The sequence below is a fragment of the Thermobia domestica genome, chromosome 1 (genome assembly GCF_964235325.1).
Source record: "Thermobia domestica chromosome 1, izTheDome1.hap1.1, whole genome shotgun sequence".
NCBI classification, from domain to species: Eukaryota; Metazoa; Arthropoda; class Insecta; order Zygentoma; family Lepismatidae; genus Thermobia; species Thermobia domestica.
In genome coordinates this window covers 17,084,503-17,106,775 of record NC_137454.1, presented here as the reverse complement: position 1 = coordinate 17,106,775, position 22,273 = coordinate 17,084,503, and the positions used below count along the sequence as shown (strand labels likewise).

The window sequence follows — 22,273 nt, the reverse complement described above, 5'->3', positions numbered from 1 at the left end:
CCGAAAGTCATCGTATTTTGGTGGAAGTGTATGGTGACCATGCTCTAGCTGAGTGAACGTGTCAGAAGTGGTTTGCACGGTCTAAAAGTGATGATTTCGGCTTGGAAGACCAAGAGCGACCTGGGCAACCAAGAAAATTTGAAGATGAAGAATTGAGAGCATTGCTCGATCAGGGTTTGTGTCAAACGCAGGACGAATTTGCAGAAGCATTAGGAGTTGAGCAAACAACAGTTTCCAAACGCCTCAAAGCCATGGGGATGATTCAAAAGATGCCACATTGGGTTCCACATGAATTGAAAGAAGAAAAACCGTTTGCGAATTGCTGCTTCAAAGACAGAAAAGAAAGGGATTTTTGCATCGAATTGTTACTGGTGATGAGAAGTGGATTCATTACGAGAATCCTAAACGAAAAAAGGCCTGGGTGAAGGCAGGTGAACCAGGTCCATCACAACCGAAACGAGATATTCGCTGTGCAAATGTTATGCTGTGTATATGGTGGGATATGAAAGGTGTGGTGTACTATGAACTTCTGAAACCTGGTGAAACTATTAATAGACAACTTTATCGACAACAATTAATGTGTTTGAAGCAAGCTCTGGCTCGAAAACGACCAAAATGGAATAACAAACAATTAACTTATTTTTTATCATGATAACGCTCGACCACATGTCGCAAAATCGGTCAAAACCTATTTGGAAAATTTCGGATGGGAAGTGTTACCCCACCCGCCATATTCACCAGACATTGCTCCGCCTGACTACTACTTGTTCGATTGCATGAATAACGATTTGATTGGACAGCGGTTCACTTCAGAAAATATCGAAAAATAGATCTCTGATTGGATTGTTTCAAAAGATGAGGAATTCTTTCGACATGGAATCCATAGATTGCCTCAAAGATGGGAGAAAGTAGTGGCTAGCGATGGACAATACTTTTGTTAACGTATTCATTTATTTTGTTTTTGAAATAAAGCTTCAGTTTTTGATTAAAAACTGCACGAATTAATTCCTAGATCAAATAGCTCTAAGGTTTCTTTGCTTCGAATAATTTTCTTTTGGGGGAAAGGAAGGGGTTATTGAGGAAATTTATAAATAAGAAGTTTGCAGAAGATAATTTATCCTGATTTTTATGCATACAACAACTTTACGTAATCTGGAATAAACGTATATTCCACATGCTTCATTTAACGTTTTCGTCACGATTTTGTGTTTCCTTTTATCTCAGCTACATAAGCACGTAATTTAGAACAATTTAGTTAAGTTTGAAATTTGATTTCTTTTTTCCGAATAAAATTTTACGGTCAAGGAAAAGGGTGTTTTTCACTAAACTGATTATTTATTGATAAAGTGCAATGGATACATTTTTAAATACACGAAAAGTATTATTAGTTAAAAAAAAAGTATTAATGCTCAACTTAATAAAAGATGAAGCTGACAAAGTGATACACGTTCAAGTGGATGACGTGTAGTTCGTGGACCGATTTTCAAGGTCTATTATTTTAAACTTTCCAGATTTGAGTTCACTGCTTCCTAGTATGTGTTACCCCTGTACCACCTTCTGAGTCTATAGTCCGTCTTCTTTAGCTAAAGAACATAACCGTGGGACACTAAATTTAAAAAAAAAAAACGCAAAAATGACGAAAAACGACTGGAAACTTTCTAAATGTGAGTGTCGAGAAGAATGAAAAGAATTAACTAGTTCAAGCGGAAAACGAATGAGAGGGTGTTACAAATGGTGGAGGTGAAAATAACAATTCTAGATATTATTAAGAAGAGGAAGAGAAACTGGTTGGGACATTGGCTAAGAAGAAAGTATATCATGAGGGACATGCTAGAGGGTATGGTGACAGGAAATACAGGAAGGGAGCGAAGGAGACTACAACTGATGAATGATATTACAACAGAAAAATCGTAAATAAAGACAAAGAGGTAGTGGAAGACTGTACAACATGAAAGCTTCTCAGTTGTGGCAAACGAGTTGCCAATAATGGCAGAATAATAATAATAATAATAATAATAATAATAATAATAATAATAATAATGATGATGATGATGATGATGATGATGATGATGATGATGATGATGATGATGATGATGATGATGATGATGATGATGATGATGATGATGATGATGATGATGATGATGATGATGATGATGATGATGATGATGATGATGATGATGATGATGATGATGATGATGATGATGATGATGATGATGATGATGATGATGATGATGATGATGATGATGATGATGATGATGATGATGATGATGATGATGATGATGATGATGATGATGATGATGATGATGATGATGATGATGATGATGATGATGATGATGATGATGATGATGATGATGATGATGATGATGATGATGATGATGATGATGATGATGATGATGATGATGATGATGATGATGATGATGATGATGATGATGATGATGATGATTAGTAGTAGTAGTAGTAGTAGTAGTAGTAGTAGTAGTAGTAGTAGTAGTAGTAGTAGTAGTAGTAGTAGTAGTAGTAGTAGTTGTTGTTGTTGTTGTTGTTGTTTATAGTAAAAATTCTGTGCTATCATAGGTAACTGACCACTACATCATCAACTGAACTATCAACAAAACCACACAACTATACCAATACTAAACAACTACGTCTTTTTCTTGTACCTACCTTATATCAAAAATCAAATTAGCGACTATGTCGAGAGCCTCTCCTGGTAAATCCAGATGAATGAGCGTATTATATGCTCCTCTGACATGCCTAAGGCAATGGGGAAGCCAATCTCCAATAGCGTCATGGACTTGACCTGGCCACACGCCGTAGTTCTGTCTATGCACTGACATTCGATCTAAAGTATGAGGGACTAAGGCAGCTCGCAGAAGATTGCAGAACAATTGAATAGCGTCCAACACCATTCTCTACAAAAACATATTAAAAATTTATTATAGGATAAGAACATAGTCAATAATAAAATAAACTGAAGTTAAGAAGTTGTATTCAGAAACTAAGGTATCTACCAAGGGTATTTCCAATTTCCTTGATTCTCGTTCTAATAATTTGTTCGTTAGTTGAAACTATGTTTAATTATAAAATGTATTTTGTTATTGAAGTTCACTGAACATTTTGAATATGGCTTACATAAACTCCTAACCCTAACCTACGAAAAATGACCAGAAACTAATGTTACAAGGCTGATATTTCTGGAGTTTCGTCTTTAATAGATGAATGAGGAGTGTGCAGTAATTTTAATACATGGAGTTGGCAACTGTGCAGTTTCAGTCACCCGCCACCTACGACGTTACTTGTATGTAAACACAAATGGCGACTTGTTTGGAAAACCGGTCTCGCGAAGAAGTCCGCCCAGTTATTCGATTTCTGTGGGCGAAACATGTAACCGCGGCTGAGATTCACCGCCAGCTGGTAGATGTTTACAGAGAGACTGTCATGTCTCGTCAGCATCATCTTCCTTCACGACAACGCGTGCCCGCATACAGTCCACAAGACCATCAGACTGCTGAAGCAGTTTCCTGGGACATCACCGACCATCCTCCCTACAGCCCGGACCTCGCTCCAAGTGACTTATTTCCACACTTGAAGGAGCACCTAGGGCTAGGGGGTCTCGCTTTGCTTCAGACGAGGAGGTTAAACACTTCATGACAACGTGGCTGAACACACAGGGACAGGATTTTTTACCAGAGGGAATCTTCCAATTTATCCCACGATACAAGTGTCTCTACCGATGTGGAGACCATGTCGAAAAATAACTTTGTACGTACTATCTGTTGGTTCTATTAGTTGTATAAAATAGTTTATTTATTTTATTTATTTGCCTGTTTTGCATACAAATGAGAGTATTCTCGAGTACACATACAGTTGTCAAAATTACAAAATAATTACATATATGCTATAAAAAACTTACAAATAGAGTAATACATATAACTATTACTTTTATAAGCTTACACATTCATAACATAATTATCAAAAAACATTTGTACATTGTCTTCAAAAAACTCATTTACCGAGTAGTAACATTTATCTATTAAGAACTTGTGAAGATCAGATTTAAACATAGAATATGATTTGTTTTGCTTTAGAAAGTCAGGTAACTTATTGAAAATTTTTATACAGTTAATATATACGCTTTTTTGAAAAAACGAAAATTTTGGGGGATAACATGCAAAATATTAACGAATCGAGTATTGTATTTATGGATGTTAATGTTTTCAATAAATAAGTGTTTGTTACTTACAGTAAACAAGATAATTTTATATAGATACACACACGCTAATGGTAATATTTTTTGTCCTCGAAAGATGAGCTTGCAAGAAGACTTTGGTAACAATCCAAACACAAACCTTAGTGCTTTCTTTTGTAAGCGAAACGTGCTAATACATTCAGTAGAACAAGCCCCAAAAATAATACCGTAAGTTATTAAAGAATGGAATTTTGTATAGTACACCGAAACTGAAGCCTCTGTTGTGACATTACCTCTTAGTCTACGGAGGCCGAAACAAATACTACTTAATTTTTTGTTGAGTTGAGAAATATGCTCGTTCCAAGTTTGTTTCGAACTAATGATGACACCAAGAAATTTAGTTGAAATAGAGAAGTCGACTTTTTTGTTATTTACCATTATGTAAGGAATAAATTTATTTTGAAGAGGATAATAAAAATTTAGCAAGGAAGTTTTATCATTGTTTAAAACTAATTTATTGTTACTTAACCAGTTACTTAATTGTGAAAACGCAGTGTTTAGATTATATTCAATATCATGTCGTGAGTTACCTATAATAATAACATTGGTGTCATCAGCAAATAAAACACATTTATTAGGCAACATTTCATGTGTCAAATCATTAATGTATATAAGAAAGAGCAATGGACCAAGCACTGATCCTTGAGGTACACCAGTTAGTATTGTACCTTTATAACTACTAAATTTATGCGTTTTTCCAGTATTTTCGTTAGTAATTTGAACTATCTGATACCTATCCTTCAAGTAAGACTCGATCCATTTATTGGCAGTTCCTCTTATACTATAAAAGCATAATTTTTTCAGTAAGAGATCATGATTTACAGTGTCAAATGTTTTAGTAAGATCAACAAAAGAGTCCAGTTGCCCATTTTTTCATGCATAACAGTACTAAGAAAATCGAAAATTGCAGAATCAGTAGATTTGCCAGTTAAAAACCCATGTTGTGATAATGATATTAGATTATTGGAATGTAAGTAATTTCTTATCCTATTTGACATTACCGTCTCAAAAACTTTTGAAAATACAGACAAAACCGAGATAGGGCGATAATTCTTAATATTGTAACGACTACCTTTTTTGAACAAGGGAATCACTTTAGTCACTTTTAACCGCTGTGGGAAAACGCCTTATTCAAGAGAAAAATTTATTACATGAGTCAGGTGGGGAGCAATTTTCTAAGCAGATTGTTTTATAGTAGTGGACGGTACTTCATCAAAACCTGCAGAACTGCTATTTTTCATCTTTCTTATAATAGCTAATATTTCATCAATAGTTACTGGGGTAACAAAAATACATTTTGGACAAGAAGGTATCTTTGAAGAACCACTTGTACCAGCTTGGTGAGATAGAGTACCAAGAGCTACCTGAGAAGAAGTTATAAAATAATTATTAAATTAATTTGCAATTTCAATAGAGTTTGTAATTCTTTTATTGTCAAAAATGACGTGATTCAAATTAGCAATATCACCTTTATTTGTATGTACCGATTGGTGAATAATATTCCACATATTTCTAGAATTATTAATCATTTTTGAATTATGCATTAGCTTTGCTGTGTTAATAACTTTTTTATATGCTTGTTTATACTTTTTAACGTAATTTCTGAATACATCAGAAACATTTGTATCATTAAGCAATTTAGCATACTTAATTAAATTTCGTTTGGAGTTACGAATACCAGTTGTAATAAATACATGTTCCACTGCATGCTTTGTAACTTTACTTTCTGATCAGCCCTCGTAAATACACATAATCCCTTTCTTAAACCGATTTTTCATTAGTGATATGGCCAATCGTTTATTTACTTACTAAACCACCACCAAAATTAAATTATAAAATAAAGTTATACGCAAAATTTGTTGAAGGTTAAATTATAAAGATAACAGGAAAGTAAAACATTACTGCACTAGATTTTACTTCTTCTTTATTTGTTGGTCTGTTTTAATATTCTTTCTCGGCCTCGAGGCCCTAAAAGACACGAGTGTGACTAGTATTCCAAGTTCCCACAGGATCCTGATAACATGTACGAGGTATAATCAGAAAGTAAAGTTAAAAAGCCCGCAGTGAAACTTGTATGTATATTATTTCACACGACCAATGCAGCCAACAGATAGCACATCCATTAGGTTATTTTTTCGACATAGTGTTCATATTGGTTGAGGCACTTGTTGTATCGTGGGATGAGTTTGAAGATCTCCTCCTGGTAAAAATCTTGTCCTTGGGTATTCAGTCACATTATCACGAAGTGTTTCATCTCCTCGTCTGAAGCGACTCCATAGGTGCTCCTTCAAGTGCGGCAACAGGTGAAAGTTGCTTAGAGCGAGGTCCGGGCTGTAGGGAGGGTGGTCGTTGGCGTTCCAGCTGTGTTCAAATCTGTTAATGCTGTGCCGGATCGGCCACTGCGCTCCTCGTCGGTGACGTTTTCTCTACCAGCCGCGAACTTTCAACACCATTCTGCGCTGTGCTGACGAGACATTACAATCTCCCCGTAAGCCTGTACTAGCTGCCGGTGAATTTCAGCCGCGGTTACATGTTTCGTCCACAAAATCAAATAACTGAGCAGACTTCTTCACGAGGACAGTTTTCGAAATGAGTCACGATTTGTGTTTACCTAGAACTAGCGCCGTACGTGGTGGTGGCTGAAATTCTGCACAGTTGCCAACTCCATGTAATAGAATTACCGCACACTCCTCATTCCTCTGTCACAGAAGAAACTCCAGAAATATCGCCCCCTGTAACCTTAGTTTCTGATCCTCCCTCGTACACTGCTTTCACGGGCAATCGAAGCAGTTTTTAATTTTGCTGCTTTGATTATAGATTAACTATTGGAAAATACAGCAAAACATTTTAATTTAATACTTAATTTATAAAAACTAAATAGTTAGTTATCAAAGAAAGGAAAGAATATTTCAATTACCTTAAATTGAGACTGTTTGCCTTGCTCAATTTTAACATTCAGTTCTCCGCTGAAATAGGCTTGACCAAGCTTCCACATGTCTGGGAAGTGAATTGATACAATTTCTGTGATCTCTTCCACAAAAAGCACCCTCTGGGGTACAGAACTCTGCAAATATTAAAGATTTTTTTCTTACTGTATGACGTTTTACAATATGATATATACTAAATAATAGAATGAAGAATTCTTTTCCTCCCATCATTTGGGATTAATTAGGTAAAATTCATTAATTTTCCGTGAAGTAAAAATAATCCGTTTCATTATTAGGAACAAAGGATAACTATTCAGAATCTATAATGCTTACTTAATCAAATATCTGTTTCTGTAACAGCAGAATGTAAAGAAAGAAATATGAATAAAGAAAAGCAGGTTATAAAATTAATTAACACACTATATAATTGAAAAATCCATTAAGTATTTGATGAATATGTTCTATTATACATTTGATTATTGGCAAATGTTATTATCGTCTGTAATACAGTATGAATGCACTGATCGTTATTATGCAAACAAGTTCACTGTATCTGCATGTCATGTAATATATTGAACAAGTATTTGTGATGCCACGATAAATGAGAGGAACAACCCATTTTACTATACACCCTATTCTCTATAGCGGAGTTTTTCAAGCTGGGGCTAGGGACTTCTAGGGAGGGGGGTCGCGATATGAAGTGAGAAAGATCAATATAATTAGGGTCTAGCATCGGAAATGTATCTTTAAGGTTATTGTAATATCCCATACATGGTTCTATTTACAAACTTCAACATGTAGGCCTACTTTTATTTGTAAACAACAACACGCGCATTTGTATTGTAAGTTACTATAGCAAGCAGACGACAGGAACCATCGTCACCACTGGATCAAGTGATAGTTGAGGAACACCAGCGCCACTGCTATCCAGGAGGGACTATAAAATTCTGAGGATCACCGCAACCGATATCAGTTTCTGATGGTCAACTCCCCTACTTACGCCCTCTCTTAGCTTGCAACGGAGCTTTGAGATATTCCTGTCCACAAACCACTCAGCTTGCAGTGTAGCTTTGTGGTTTCCTTTCCCGGCTAGCTTGCAGCGGATCTCTGTGGGATTTCGATCTCTCTCTTTGCTTGGAGCGGACCGCTGAGAATACTACTCCCCCTCACTTAGCTTGCAGTGGAGCTTTGTAGTCTCCTTTCCCGGCTAGCTTGCAGCGGACCTCTGTGGGATTTCGATCTCTCTCTTTGCTTGGAGCGGACCGCTGAGAATACTACTTCCCCCCACTTAGCTTCCAGTGGAGCTCTGTGGGATTTCGACCTTTCTCTCTGCTTGCAGCGGAGCGCTGAGAATACTACTCTACCTCACTTAGCTTGCAGTGGAGCTTTGTGGTTTCCTTTCCCTCCTAGCTTGCAGCTGTGCTCTGTGGGATTTCGAACTTTCTCTTTGCTTGCAGCGGAGTACTGAAAATACTACTCTACCTCACTTGGCTTGCAGAGGAATTTTGAGAGTTCTTCCCTTGGCTGCCTAGGCCTTGAGATAATTATTTACCCTAATTGTTAGTCAATTTCGTACTTATTTAGTGAAGTTGTATTATACTGTTTTATGCAAGAAATTTTATAATAAAACTGGTTGTGGGAGAAAATCGATTCCCTTGTGTAATTGCTCTATCTTCTTCCTGCTTCAGCACAGTTTTATATTATTTTCAGATGCATATTTTAATTTTCACACTTATTGACAAAAAATTCACAAAGAATATTAAACAAATAAAAAAAATCATTATAAAATAATTGGAATGCAAAAGGAAAGCAATAAGCAGTAATATTTAAAAAACTTACAAACCTGAAATTACGGGAGCTGCTGGCAAGAGAATGTGGCAAAAAAAAAAAAAAAAAAAAAAAAAAAAAAAAAAAAAAATTTGTGGTATGAAATAGATTGAGAAAGCCTGTGCTATATGGTAAAACTAATGAAATTCTATGAAGGAAAAAGATGTAACTCGGCCGCTAATTGAATCTCAAAGTGCGAGATGCATTCCAGTAATAACACCTTCATTTTTTTTTTCTTAGGACTTGTAACAGATAGGTAGAACGTGTTGTTTGTTTTAAAATACTCAAGCAGTCGTTGTCAATGCGTGACAGAGACGCCAACATCGTACGGCAAACAAAAACTGTAGTGGCAGCGGTGAGTTATGACTGTTTTTATACTTAAGATACTCGTAAAGTGACGACGTTTTCACTACGAAAACAGCATGTAATCACTCGTTTTCTCCATTTGCGTGAAAGTCTGAACTCATGCCGTCATCATGAGCAGAGTGTCTACTAAAATTCCAAAATTAAATTTCGTAACTTTTTCGTGACCTTTTCTTTACCAAATCATAAAATTTCCTAACATTTTCAATAGCGAATTCGGGTGCGAATTAGGCCGAATTTTCATCCATGCGATATAAACGTACTTTGCTTACGATTTGGTAGCGTCTAAAGCCGACCATAGACATTTTTGGTGGTGAATTTTGATGTTTTATAGAACAAAACTTTCCAATCTGTACTTACATTTGCAGGTAAAAAAATCGTGACCCACACGTTAAATTTCGTGACTTTCATGACCGTTTTCTGATTTCATGACTTTTTCGTGACATTCGTGACTTTCGTGACCGATAGACACCCTGATGAGTCAACATTGCGCGAAACCTTGTGGTCGTCCGTCAGCATTCGTGGCATCCACCTGGAGGACACTTTTCACATTTTCAGGTCTGACAACACTGCTGCACGTCTTGCACATAAGAACAGAAATAAAACAGTGAACTGCTGAACAAGACTGTACTATTCATAAAAATAAACACTTTCATAAAAATAAAGTATCTATTTTTATGAATAGTACAGTCTTGTTCAGCAGTTCAGTGTTTTATTTCTATTTTTAGGTCTTATGCAAGATTGTGTGTATAGAACCCACGGAAATGCCACCTTTGGAGGCGATGTGTTCCACACTCATTCGGCGATCCTTCAAAAGAATTTGCTCCACTCATTGGACCATGTCGTCAGACCGGCTTGGTACCCACGAATGAATATTAAACACATCCATTACACCATCATCACCATGCCTCACTCAAGTGGCGATAAATTTCAAGACGAGCTACAACACGCAAATGGAGAAAATGAATGATTACGTGTCGCCATTTTACGAGTATCGTAAGTCACTCATGACTCTCACATGTGCCGCTAAAGTTCTGTGTCCCGTACGATTTTGTCAACACTATCATGTTTTGACAACGAGTGCTCACGTATTTTAAAACAAACAGCATGTTTCTATCGGTTACCAGTCCTGAGAAAAAATGGAGGTTGTTCAACTTAAATGCATCTTGTATATGGCCTTACCATTTAGGTGCGCTATAGTATAAAAGACGAAACGGGAAGTGTACGTGGTTAAAGCACCGGCACGGTACTTCACAGACCCTGATTCAATTCTCTACACAGTCATATCTTTTCACTTTTAGAATGTTAGTGAATTCACATCTATGAAGAATATGGTATAGGGAAAAATCGATTGTTTCCTCTATTTCTAATAATTCAATCGTCAAAGTGTTCACCAACACTAGAAGTACCTCTGTCGAAATTAAATTACTGTTTTGTAAAAGAAAATTATTTGCATCCTCATGTATGACAGAACTTTAAAAAAAGATCGTAAATGCTAACATTAATTTTGGTTTAGTCAATAATATAGCTACATGACTTCGTGAAACAGCCGTCGGCAATTTCATTCTACGCATCAGTGTCGGAGGCAATCAAAAATGCTACCATATCTATGAACTAACTTTTCGTACGAAAGTATATGAAGAAAAGAAACGTACCTGCCATTCTTGTGACTGCGCCATGTTATTAATCGTTTTAGCAAAGTTCCCTCCTGATGTTGGTGTCGAGTAAGGAGCACCTTTCAATGTTTTATCTAAGAAAGTAAAGAAAACGTTGTTAATGTTATCAGCACAACAAGCAATATACATCCATTTTATTATTTATATTTTTTTAAAAAATTTACAATTGTATATAAAAGTAATTTGGATATGATTTATTACTACACAGAAATGTAAGCTGAAAGCTAGTACTCACCACAAAAAGCAAAATATTCTTCTAAGATTAAGTATCGCTTTCGGAAGATCCTTCTTCCATCTTCAGCTTAAATCCAGTTCGAAGAGGATTCAAATATGGAAGGGAATGTGGATAGGTTTTAAAAAAAGAAAAAAAAAAGGTTAAAGGATTTTTAAAAATGTGGACCACAAGTCTCCTGTCAAAAATAAACACATGCAAATGGTCATTCACTCGTCACTGTTCACTGTTGTTCATTGCTCTTTCCCTACCTTCCAGACGGCGGAAATATGTAGTAAAACGACTGCTCTAAATCAAATTTATTTCTCCTTTATCTGGATAAATTAATGTGAATAGTCGAGGTGTTATAGGCGCTGGTCTAGTGATCCCAAGGTCTACAGTTCAAATCCACTCTACAGCAACATAGAAGAGTGACGAGTGAGTGACCCCTTTGCATGTGTTTATTTGTGATAGCGGCCATTCCATGCAAAAGTAAACATTGTAGTGAAATTTTCATGTTGTTGGTATTTAACTGATAATATGCCTTAAGTTAGCGAAGAATGTGCAACATTGAGTGAAAAAAAAAATAAACGCAATTAAAATTTGTTTTGTCCAATTTTGGCAGTTTGAATTTACTGAACTGCCTATGCATTGCCGGGAAATATTTCAGGCGTTTGTTTGGCAACACTTATTTATCCATGTTACTGACTTTGAGAAAGAAACGCTTGGAGGGAAAAAGTCATTGTCTGTTGTGTGTATGATGCAGTGTTCGGCAGTGGATTATCACTTCTGATTCTCCTAGAAATAGCTCAGCACTTAAAAGTGTTTCGGATGTCCCGTCCGTAAGAAAAAAGGTAAAGAAGTTATTTTTATGTTCTGTAGAAAAATAATAACGTTCTGAAAACACATATGTAAAGGAAGAAATGTCATTTCAATTTAATTTCAAAGTGTGATCAACCAGTGATTCATATTTAACAAATAAACGAATTAAGAAAATGTGTCCCGTCCGTAAGATGTACTCAATACAGTTACTATTTGTTGTCATCACTGAAAGAGGGGCTACAATCCTCAGCAATGAAACTATACAAAAGGTTCAAGATTTCTACAGCCGTGACGACATAAGTAGGCAAGCTCCTGGAAAGCGCGATTTCAAGAGCGTTAAAACTGATAATGAAAAAATTTTAAAAAAAACAAAAGAGACACCTTTTAATGACAGTAAAAGAAACATTTGCTTTGTTTCGTACAGAGTATCGTGAAATTAAAGTAAAAAAAAAAAAGTAGTTCTACGAATTTCACTCAAGAGAATGGTGTGGGAAAGGGTTAAATCTCGACAGATATATGTTTCTACAGCAAGGGAATTTTTCAAATGTTGCACTGAGATTTGTAAGCCCGATGGAATTTAGTTATTCTTCGTTGGTGAGGAAATTGTGAGTGAACACAGGGATATTCTCGAGAAAAGGTGGACCCGCGTTTGTTCTATCCCGCAAGTTCAGTCTCGACATTATTTTCGCCCTGTTGATGAGCGTCAGATTGAAACCGAAAGAACTGTTCAATCTGAGACAAGTTGTAACGAAGTGTGGAAGCACGCTGAGCTAGAATCTTCAGATTTAGATCCAAGTGAAGAGATTGAAGACCGTCCGAAAGGAACGCGAGTGAAATTCAGTGATATTTACTCGGATTCCGGATAATAATGTGATAACCCCCAATAAGTAAAGCAGAGTGACATTAAAAGTAGCCAAATTGGTTAAAGTGTTCGAAGAAATTACACACACACACAAACAATTGTTGTCACTTAAGGTGGTGTTGAGAAGAATGATGTTATTGAATTTTTGTACGTAATTCCGAGTTTGCTAAATATTTTAAAATGTAAATTCAACTGTTTACATCCAAGTGAAAAAAAATCTGTGAAGTTACAAGTCTCATCCAATCTCATTGTCTTAATATCGTAGGCCAGACGGAATATTTGTAGTTTTCTAGTAATATTGCAAATTTAAAAGAGTAATATGCTATGTACTTGTTACATGTAGTTGTGTTAATTTTTAAGAGAGTTCAAGTGCATAATTCCTTTCTGTTCCTCGAATCTGTAAACATTATGTCTAGTTTTAGTTCTTTTGTGGGTAATAACTAAGTTCAGACAGTAAAGAGTGTTCCAAGAAGTCCTTTTTAGCAATTATTTTTTTGTCCCGTCCGTAAGATAATTCTTGGTCCCGTCCGTAAGATTACTAACTCTTTTTTTATTGAGTGAAATATAAATTTTCTCAGATGAAACGTGGGCAACGTGTAGATAAATAGTTTAAACCCAACAGAAAAAAAGAATAAGCTTGCTAAAATTTTGCAGTTCGCAGGAAATGACGCTCAAGTTGACGTCTACAAAAACATGTGTCCAAAAAATGTCCCGTCCGTAAGTTTAGTTGCTGATCATCATAAAGACGGTAAAATCGATTTCTGTTATTAAAAAATAAGGCTAGATAAAAAGAGCCCAGCTACCAATCTTAAGATATATAAACAATCCTGTATATTTTTTAGAATTTTGTTTTTTTGTTACAATTGTGAGCCAAAATGTCCCGTCCGTAAGAATGGAATGGCCGATAGAAGACTTGTGCTCCACATTTTTAAAATCCTTTTAACCATTTTTTTTTTTTCCTATCCACATTCCCCTCCATGTTTTGAATCCTCTTCGAACTGGATTTAAGCTTAAGATGGAAGAAGGATCTTCCAAAAGCGATACTTAATCTTAGAAGATTTTTTCTGGTGAGTTCAGGACTTTTGCTTACATTTCTTTCTAAACATCACCACCACTCGCGATACTGTGATAAGATATATTACCGAGCGAAGTAGCTCAAGTGGTAGACCGTTGGCTTCGCATTCGGGAGATCGTGGGTTCGATTCCCGCTGCCGACCATCCTGACGGGTTTTCCTGTCTTTCCAGGCAAATGCCGGGATGGTACCTACTAAACAGTCCCTGGCCGACACCTTCCCAAATCCTTTCCATTGTTATTGTTGTTGTTGGATATCCAGTGTAAAATGGCCTCTGAGCTGTATCTGGTGATTGTTAAATAAATAAAATAAATAAATATTATTGTTCGGACACGTAATTTTTAATATCATAAAATCCTCAATAGGCTACATTTCGGAAAGAAATGAAGGTTTCTTAAAGATATAAAGACTATTTAACAGCATAAATTACAAGAAACAAACTTATAGCGAACTCTTCCAAATGATGTCAATAGCTGAAAAGAACTGAAAATAATTTGAGTACTAAGTTCATAGAACGTATGAAAAAAAAAAAAAAAAAAAAAAGTTTCTTCCTTGAGAATTTTTTGAATTTGAATGTATCCTAAGTATATGTAAAACTAAACTGACTCACTGACATACCTAGGTAAAACAACGGGTACTTCCGGTTCATGTGAAGAGCTGAAATTTGGTATGATTATAGCTTTTTGGGACTAACCAACAGGAAAATTGCCAAAAGTGAATACTTTAAACTTTTAGTGGGTCTAAAGGGAGGATGAAGATATTCCCCATGTTATTTAAATGGACCTTTTTTGGACCTATAATCTCATGTTTTAGGTACTTGCAACTGGAACAAAAACTTGAAATTCTGTATGCTTGTACGTTTTCTATAGGATTATTGAACAAAATTACTAAAAATAAAAAAAATCCAGCTTTAGTGGGGTTTAATGGGCAATTGGAAAATCTTCCCTATGTTATATATGTGGGACATCTACACCCCAAAATTATTCGGCACTTTTCGTAGGGCTACAATGATTACATTTGGCGTGATTGTAGTTTTTCAAGACTAACCAACAGAAAAATTGCCAGAAGACATTTTTAACTTTAGGGGGTCTAAAGGGGGGATGAAGAAATTCTCCGTGTTATTTAAATGGGACTTTTTTTTTTTTTACCTCTAATCTCATATTTTCGGTACTTCAAATTCAAATAAAACTTGAAATTCGGTATGCTTGTATGTTCTCGTTAGCGTTACCCAACTAAATTACCAAAAATAAAAATTTCAAACTATAGAGTAGTTTTATGGGGAACTCAAAAGTCTTTCGCATGTTATTTATATAGGACATCGTCTACATCCCCAAATGTTTAGGACTTCTTGTAGGGCTACAATGATTAAATTTGTAATGATTCTAGCTTTTCGGGACTAACCTACAGGAAAATTGCCTAAAGTGAATAGTTTTAGTTTTTAAGGGGTCTAAAGACGGGGATGAAGAAATTCTCTTGTTATTTTAAATGGGCGATTTCTTGGGATACAAAATGTTATCTTTTAGGTAGTTGAAATGGGAAACGAAACTTGAAATTCGGTAGAATTGTGGGTTTAAGAAGTGCGAGACCGTAGGCCGAGCAACGCAGGGGTTTGGGGGTAAGGCCGCCAGCTGGCCAAATTTAGGAAATATTAAGGGCAAATGTACGAAATTTACGATTGATGCAAAGGTTGATACATAAGAGATGCGAGGCCGTAGGCCAAGCAAACACGGGAGACTGAGGACTGAGCCTTAAACTAGCAAAGGGCTAGTCTTAACGTAAAAAAGTAACCTCTTCCACATAAAACCATTACAGATGCACAAAAGTTTGTATCATCCATACAATTCAATGACGCTTTTAAAATTTGTATTTGTCACCGTAGCAGAGAGGCTTAGAATAAGTACTAATTTGCTGGACTGAAATAGTCGCACTCTTTCCGTGCGAGTTTATGTCTTCGTCATAACAAAACAGCATCAAATATTCGTTAGTCATTTTCATGCATTTGAATCCGAAAAACATCACTCTGATAAAGATTTTTTTTTTTTTTTCACTATAACCCAAGCAAATGCCGAGACAATATCTTTACATATAGGTCCTTGCCGACTACTTTTTACACTTTTATTGTTGTTAGTAATGATATCAGTGTATATTGGTCACGTACACCTATTTAGATATGTGTTAAATAAACAAATTCTTTTTTTATTTCAAAGTTTGGAGACCGCTCAAAACTAGTTATAAATTGTTTTGTAACTGGAAAAAGTAGCGTACCAATTTTATACATGAAACAAAAATTGAAGACTAACTCCTGTATCTAGCATCCACTATTTCCCACATTTATCTTAACTTCTACCAAACAGATAAAACAGCATCCTATATTCACAAAAGACTCGGATATTTACGCAAGAAATCGACTCAAGAATATTTGCCAAAGAACAATATTTTACAACACAATATAAGTGCTTTTTTGGGCTGTCAACCAGGTGAAATTATTGATTTCCGACGTTTCGAATGCAGATATTGCATGATATCATATATATATATATATATATATATATATATATATATAGAGAGAGAGAGAGAGAGAGAGAGAGAGAGAGAGAGAGAGAGGGTAGATAGATAAATACATTGTACAACTTTCTCTATTATGTAGGGTAGAGCAAATACGGTACACGGGAGATTGGAATTTACCTTCACTTTTTTATTATAAAAGATCCTCTTGCGTACAAAAGTATATTACAATAAGTAGTTTTCTCTAATATATAGGTAAATTAAGGAACCCAATGATCATGCGTCTTAGGGCTTGTAGGAAAGGTATCTCTCAATTGACTAAACCTCGTGAGAGGTGTAAGGTGTTCTCAACGGCCAGGCACCTTAGGGCTTTCGATACTTTGATCAATCGCGTGAGTTGATACTTCTTGAGGTGTGCTGTCGTCTTTTATCTTAAAATGTCGGCTACCTTCGTTTATCTCCGTCTGCCGACTGTTGGCGATGGTGGGCAACTCCTTTTCGTAACTGTCGTCTGCATTGTGTTTAATTATTGCAAGCACGTGTAATAGACACATGGTTACAGCCGCATGTGAAGATATGCGGAACCTTACAATATATATACATAATGGATGTTAACAACACCGAAAAACTTTGGGAGGTGATTCCTTATATGAAATGAAAGAAAAAAGTTCTAATAAGCATGGGCCGAAAAAACGTCTCCTTTCAGAGTTATGAACCGCCGAATATTCAAAAAATTACGTTTCAAAACGCCCTGGCTTAGAAACTATATGGCCTATCCCAAGAGGTTTAACACATTGACTGCCATGTGTATGCTATTTCATACACATGGCGTCTTGCTTCTGCGCCGCGTGTATGCTATTCCATACACAAGGAATATCTTCATTCTAGGCCTTGTGTATAAAAATTTATACACAGTTCAAGCAACACTATATTATCGTTAAACAGTTATGGCGTACAGCTAAGACGGGGCAGTAAGAATTTTAAGTTCTTTCATTTCACAAGAGATAAAAAATGTTGAAAGCTTTATGCACTATTTCGAATTGTTGTATTTACTATTGATAATTGAAAGAGATAGTTTGGTCGCAAAATACAATGTGTTTCAAGTTCGATTTCACAAGTTTATACATTATGTACCTCATCAATCATACACCTAAACTCTTAGAAAACTCTCAATATATAATCATTTTGGTACATTGTTTTAGTCTTATTTTTTTTTCTAAATAACCTATAAAGATTTATGATACATTGGCTGAGTACTTATGAAACTTCAATGATTTTTATTAAAACACTCTCGGCACATGAAAGGATTCTTGGGGCACTTGTCACATACTGTCTTCACCCACTTAGCAAATTTTCTACCTGTCGAGTCAGATTTTCCACGCCTTCCATATATTTTGTAGCAATGAACGTCCTTGCTTCTTTTTACCATTATCCCCTACTTTGTCTACCAAATAATGAGTTGGAGTTTTTCTTCCTTGTTGCACAGGTGAAGAAAGGCCTTGTGCTGGAGGTAGTTGTCCAGATAATAGACTAAGAATTATACGTTCCCGGAACTCGTTTATATGTATGTTATCGAGATGGATACACTCAGTATAGAGAATATAGGCATTCACGAGCGACCGTTCCCCATATCAATTCTAGAATCACTTTCTTATACCATTTTGTAGTCTTTCGTAGAGATTTGCCATACGAAGCTAACTGATCACTTACATCAATAAAGGACTTGCCATTATTGTAATCAACAATTGCAGTAGGCTTTCTAATTTCTAATCCACGTTTTTCCGTCACAGTTACTTCTTCAGCAGAATGAGCTGTAGATAACACTAATACATCTCTACTGTCTTTCCACTTCAAAACCGTCACACCTTCCTTGGTTTCCCTACCCACAATATCATCCTTCTTCAGTTTCTCTTGAACAACATCGGGTGGCAAATATTTACGGTTAGACCTAATTGTACCGATTAGGTGTGTATTATTGTCAATTGCAAGGGAAGCAAGAGGAACACTAGTATAATAATTGTCGGTGTATAGTCGCCGTCCTTCACCAAAAAGATCTTTTACAAGATCGAAAACAACTGTTTCAGGAACTGACATGTTATTGGACGTATTTATATTTCCAACATACAGCGAAATGTTCCACGTATAGCCCTTGCTGGCACACACTTTGAAAAGTTTCACACCATATTTATTCTTTTTTGAAGGAATGTACTGCCTAAACGAAAGTCTTCCTCGCCATGGTATCATCGTTTCGTCAATACAAATTTTTTCTCCTGGTGTATATATTTCCTGGAATCGTGAAATTAGTTTTTCAATGATGTCCCTAATTTTGTGTAACCTATCATTTGGAACAGCGCGTGAATTGTCTGCGAAGTGCCACAGTCGTAGGAGTAATTCGAATCTGTTTCTACTCATTACTCGTCGAGGAAAATCGTACAAAGCACTAGTGCTCCAGTAGTCGGACAATTTTGGTACTTGTACCAAGCACATCCACCCTAACAGACCAAGGAATTTTTTCATTTCTTCACTGGTGGTAGGCTCCCAATTGTGAAGTCTAGAATGCGGGCTCACATCACTCTCCAACATAACTTGTGTTGCATAAAGATTTGTTTGATCGACCATTACTTGTTTTATGTCATCATTTATGAAGAACTGAAAAAAATCTTGAGGTTCACCTAATGATAACGTTGCCGCCAAATCTGGATCTATTCCCGCTCTTCCATTGAATTGAATATTGGGTTGCTTACCCCTTGGAATGTCCCAGAATAAGTTACTGAAATCACGGCGAGTGTTTTGAGAAGTATCCGCTTGCTGGACTATAGCTTCTTCGTCACTATTATCACTGTCTCGATGATCACCACAAGGCGATTGACTCGAAGATGATGTGATTTCTAGTCTCTGATTGTAGGAAGTTGAACAGTCATCACAATCCTCGCTTGGAAGATACTCAGGATCCTGATAAGAATCGTAATTTAGATCCTCACCACTCATATCACTCAATTCTTCATCGTCGTGAAGGTAAAGTCTAATCTGGTCCTCATCCATTTCTCACAGGAAATATAGAACAATAATATTCACGACTCACAACAAAATTGCAGTATAAACATAGCATTCAGTTGTTTTTATCACTGTTGCAAAGCCATGTCATAAATAGTTTTCATTGTTGGAAAATAATAAATCTTTCTATAATAATTGTCAGAGTTGGAATTTTTTAAACTTTTTTTTCTGACAAAGCACAGGGAGTGGGTGCGGACAACATTTATTTCACCACAATTTGAAATTAATTGAATAATTACAAACAAAACAGTGAAAATATGCTAAAAATAATACAAACTTTTGCGTGTATGAAATCGTATACACGTGGCGTACAAGGTAAAATTTCAACCCTGCACCGCGTGTATAAGAATGCATACACATACAAAAAACGTCAACAATGACTTTACCGTTCATTGTTTTGAAATATTATGTATATATAATTACTTTACATTTGGTCTGAAAGAAGAAAATCGTATTGGCCCAGAAGAGGTACATTTTCAGTAACACAGTGGCAGTCAATGTGTTAAGGAATTGCACTGGAACTAGTATACACTCTGTCTAAATATCTATGTTCGAGAATTCACCGTATCAGCGAAACGAACGCACCATTAGTACTTAAAGGAGTATCCCTATACCTCAACTTCCTTTTTACAGTTCGTTTCGACGATGACGGAGGATGGTGAAACATGGATATTTAGATATAGCGCATGCTAGTTCCTGTGTAATTCCTTAAACCGCTTGGGATTAGGTAAAATAGTTTCTAAGCCAGGGCGTTTTGAAACTTGATTTTTCGAATTTTCGGCGGTTCGTAACTTTGAAAGGAGACGTTTTTCGACACATGTTTATTGGAACTTCTTTCCTTCATTTCATATAAGGAATCACCTCCCAAAGTTTGTTACCTTGTTGTTGTTACCTTCCACCTTGTATATGTATATATTGTAAGGTTCCATATCCTGATGTGTAAGTAAAACAAACATATGTTATATTGTTTACAAACATAACCAACAACAGACGATACCAGGAAGACACAATGTTGGTTCGCAAGGAACTGAAAATGGACGACCCTCTCCTCGCTTACCGCCCCTTGTAGAGGACAATCATAAAAGAGGACTGAAAATGGACAGAGTTATCAATCTACAGCTGATCATTAACTTACCAACATCTCCGAAGGCCACATTAGGCTATAGAGAAATCCTTCTAAACCTTAGAAACGCTGAACTGAGCTACGGAGGAGTCCTATAACAATCTCCCGAATTCGCATTGGGCAAAATATATTCCTTCTAATTATCTACCCCGACTGCATTAAGCGAAGAGGTTCCTAAATTAACCTACGTCAAATAAAACCTATATCTCCGAAGCCACGATTGTGCACTGAGGATTTCAGGACTCTGAAAGCATTTATTATATTACAAAGAAAATGTAAATTCATTATAAAAATTATTTTTATAGATTAAATAGGTGAAGGGCCCAGACATTTTATTAAGACTCTATCAAAACATTTCAATAGATATAGTAGTTATGTAGGGGAGTAGCTAGGACTGGAGGGCATGTGATTGGCTGAGGGAAACCTTAGGCCCTGATTGGCTGTTGTTGTGGTTCTAAGAAAGACCTTTGCGAAACACTTTTCTCGACACAGGTCCTTCTCAGGACCACAACAGCCAATCACAGGCGTCCATTCATAGCCACACATCTATATATATATATATATATATATATATATATAATGTCATGCAATATCTGCTTTCGAGACGTCGGAATTCAATAAGTTCACCTAGCTGACAGCCTCAAAACGACCTAGTTGACACTAGACACTCTGTGGTCTCTTCTTAATAAACCCTGAAGATGAATGCAATGTCTGCATTCGAAACGTCGAAAATCAATAATTCATGTGGTCGATAGTCCGAGAACACTTACTTGAATCACGTTGGCAAGAAAGATCGAATTCTTCCTACAATAATACTAAACAAAGGTAATGAAAAAATTATAAATACTTACTATTGTCATCTGCAGAATCTGCTAATACATGTTCATCTTTACATTTATTCATTAACTGCGTTATATAATTGTAGTGGCACATTATTCCTTCCCACGATGGATCTCCGACTGCCTCAAGGTTCACAAGGTTCCTTTATTTAAATAACAGAGAGAGTTTAATTAATATTATATGGAAATTGAGATAATACTTTCTCACAGATAATATATATATTCAAGAATAAATTTACCAACCAGGCAGTTACCAATCAAACGTAAGTAAAGTTGATACTAGTTGACACAAGACTGACTATGAATTACGGATGGCAGCACATTCCCCTATCTTTCCAATATATACTGGGGGGATTGAAAATATTCAAAACAAACGCTAATAAAGAAAGTATAGAGGATCACGCGAAATTTATGGTTTCCTGCTTCACCACGAAAACGCGCCGTGCCGCACTTTGCTTTTCATCCGCGAGTTTTTGGCCGAAAAATTATTCCTGTATGCCCATATTCGCTGTATTCTTCAGATATAGCATCATGCGACTTCTGGTTCTTTCCAGAAATTAAAACCTTGCTTAAAGGAAAACGTTCTGACACCATTCTTTACATTGAGAGGGGCATGACAAAGAAGAGAAGCTGAACAGCCTTCAAAAGAAGTCTTTCAGAAGAATGAATTCCAGTCATGAATTCGTTTATGATTCACCGTACTTTTTTGATCACACGTCGTACGTATGAAGAATACTCGTAT

At 36.1% G+C, this 22,273-nt stretch overlaps 1 protein-coding gene across 3 annotated transcripts in view; it reads right to left on the bottom strand.

Annotated features, from left to right (window-relative positions):
- Window positions 1–22,273, bottom strand: part of Sec5 (exocyst complex component secretory 5) — a 101,936-nt gene that overhangs the window by 23,220 nt on the left and 56,443 nt on the right. For all 3 annotated transcript variants that reach the window (XM_081754944.1, XM_081754946.1, XM_081754938.1), the window contains exons 9-12: window positions 21,544–21,674; window positions 11,022–11,116; window positions 7,167–7,313; window positions 2,665–2,912 (exon numbers count right to left, since the gene is read on the bottom strand). In XM_081754944.1, coding sequence (XP_081611070.1) covers window positions 2,665–2,912; window positions 7,167–7,313; window positions 11,022–11,116; window positions 21,544–21,674 — 621 coding nt within the window. The remainder of the gene's footprint in view (window positions 1–2,664; window positions 2,913–7,166; window positions 7,314–11,021; window positions 11,117–21,543; window positions 21,675–22,273) is intronic.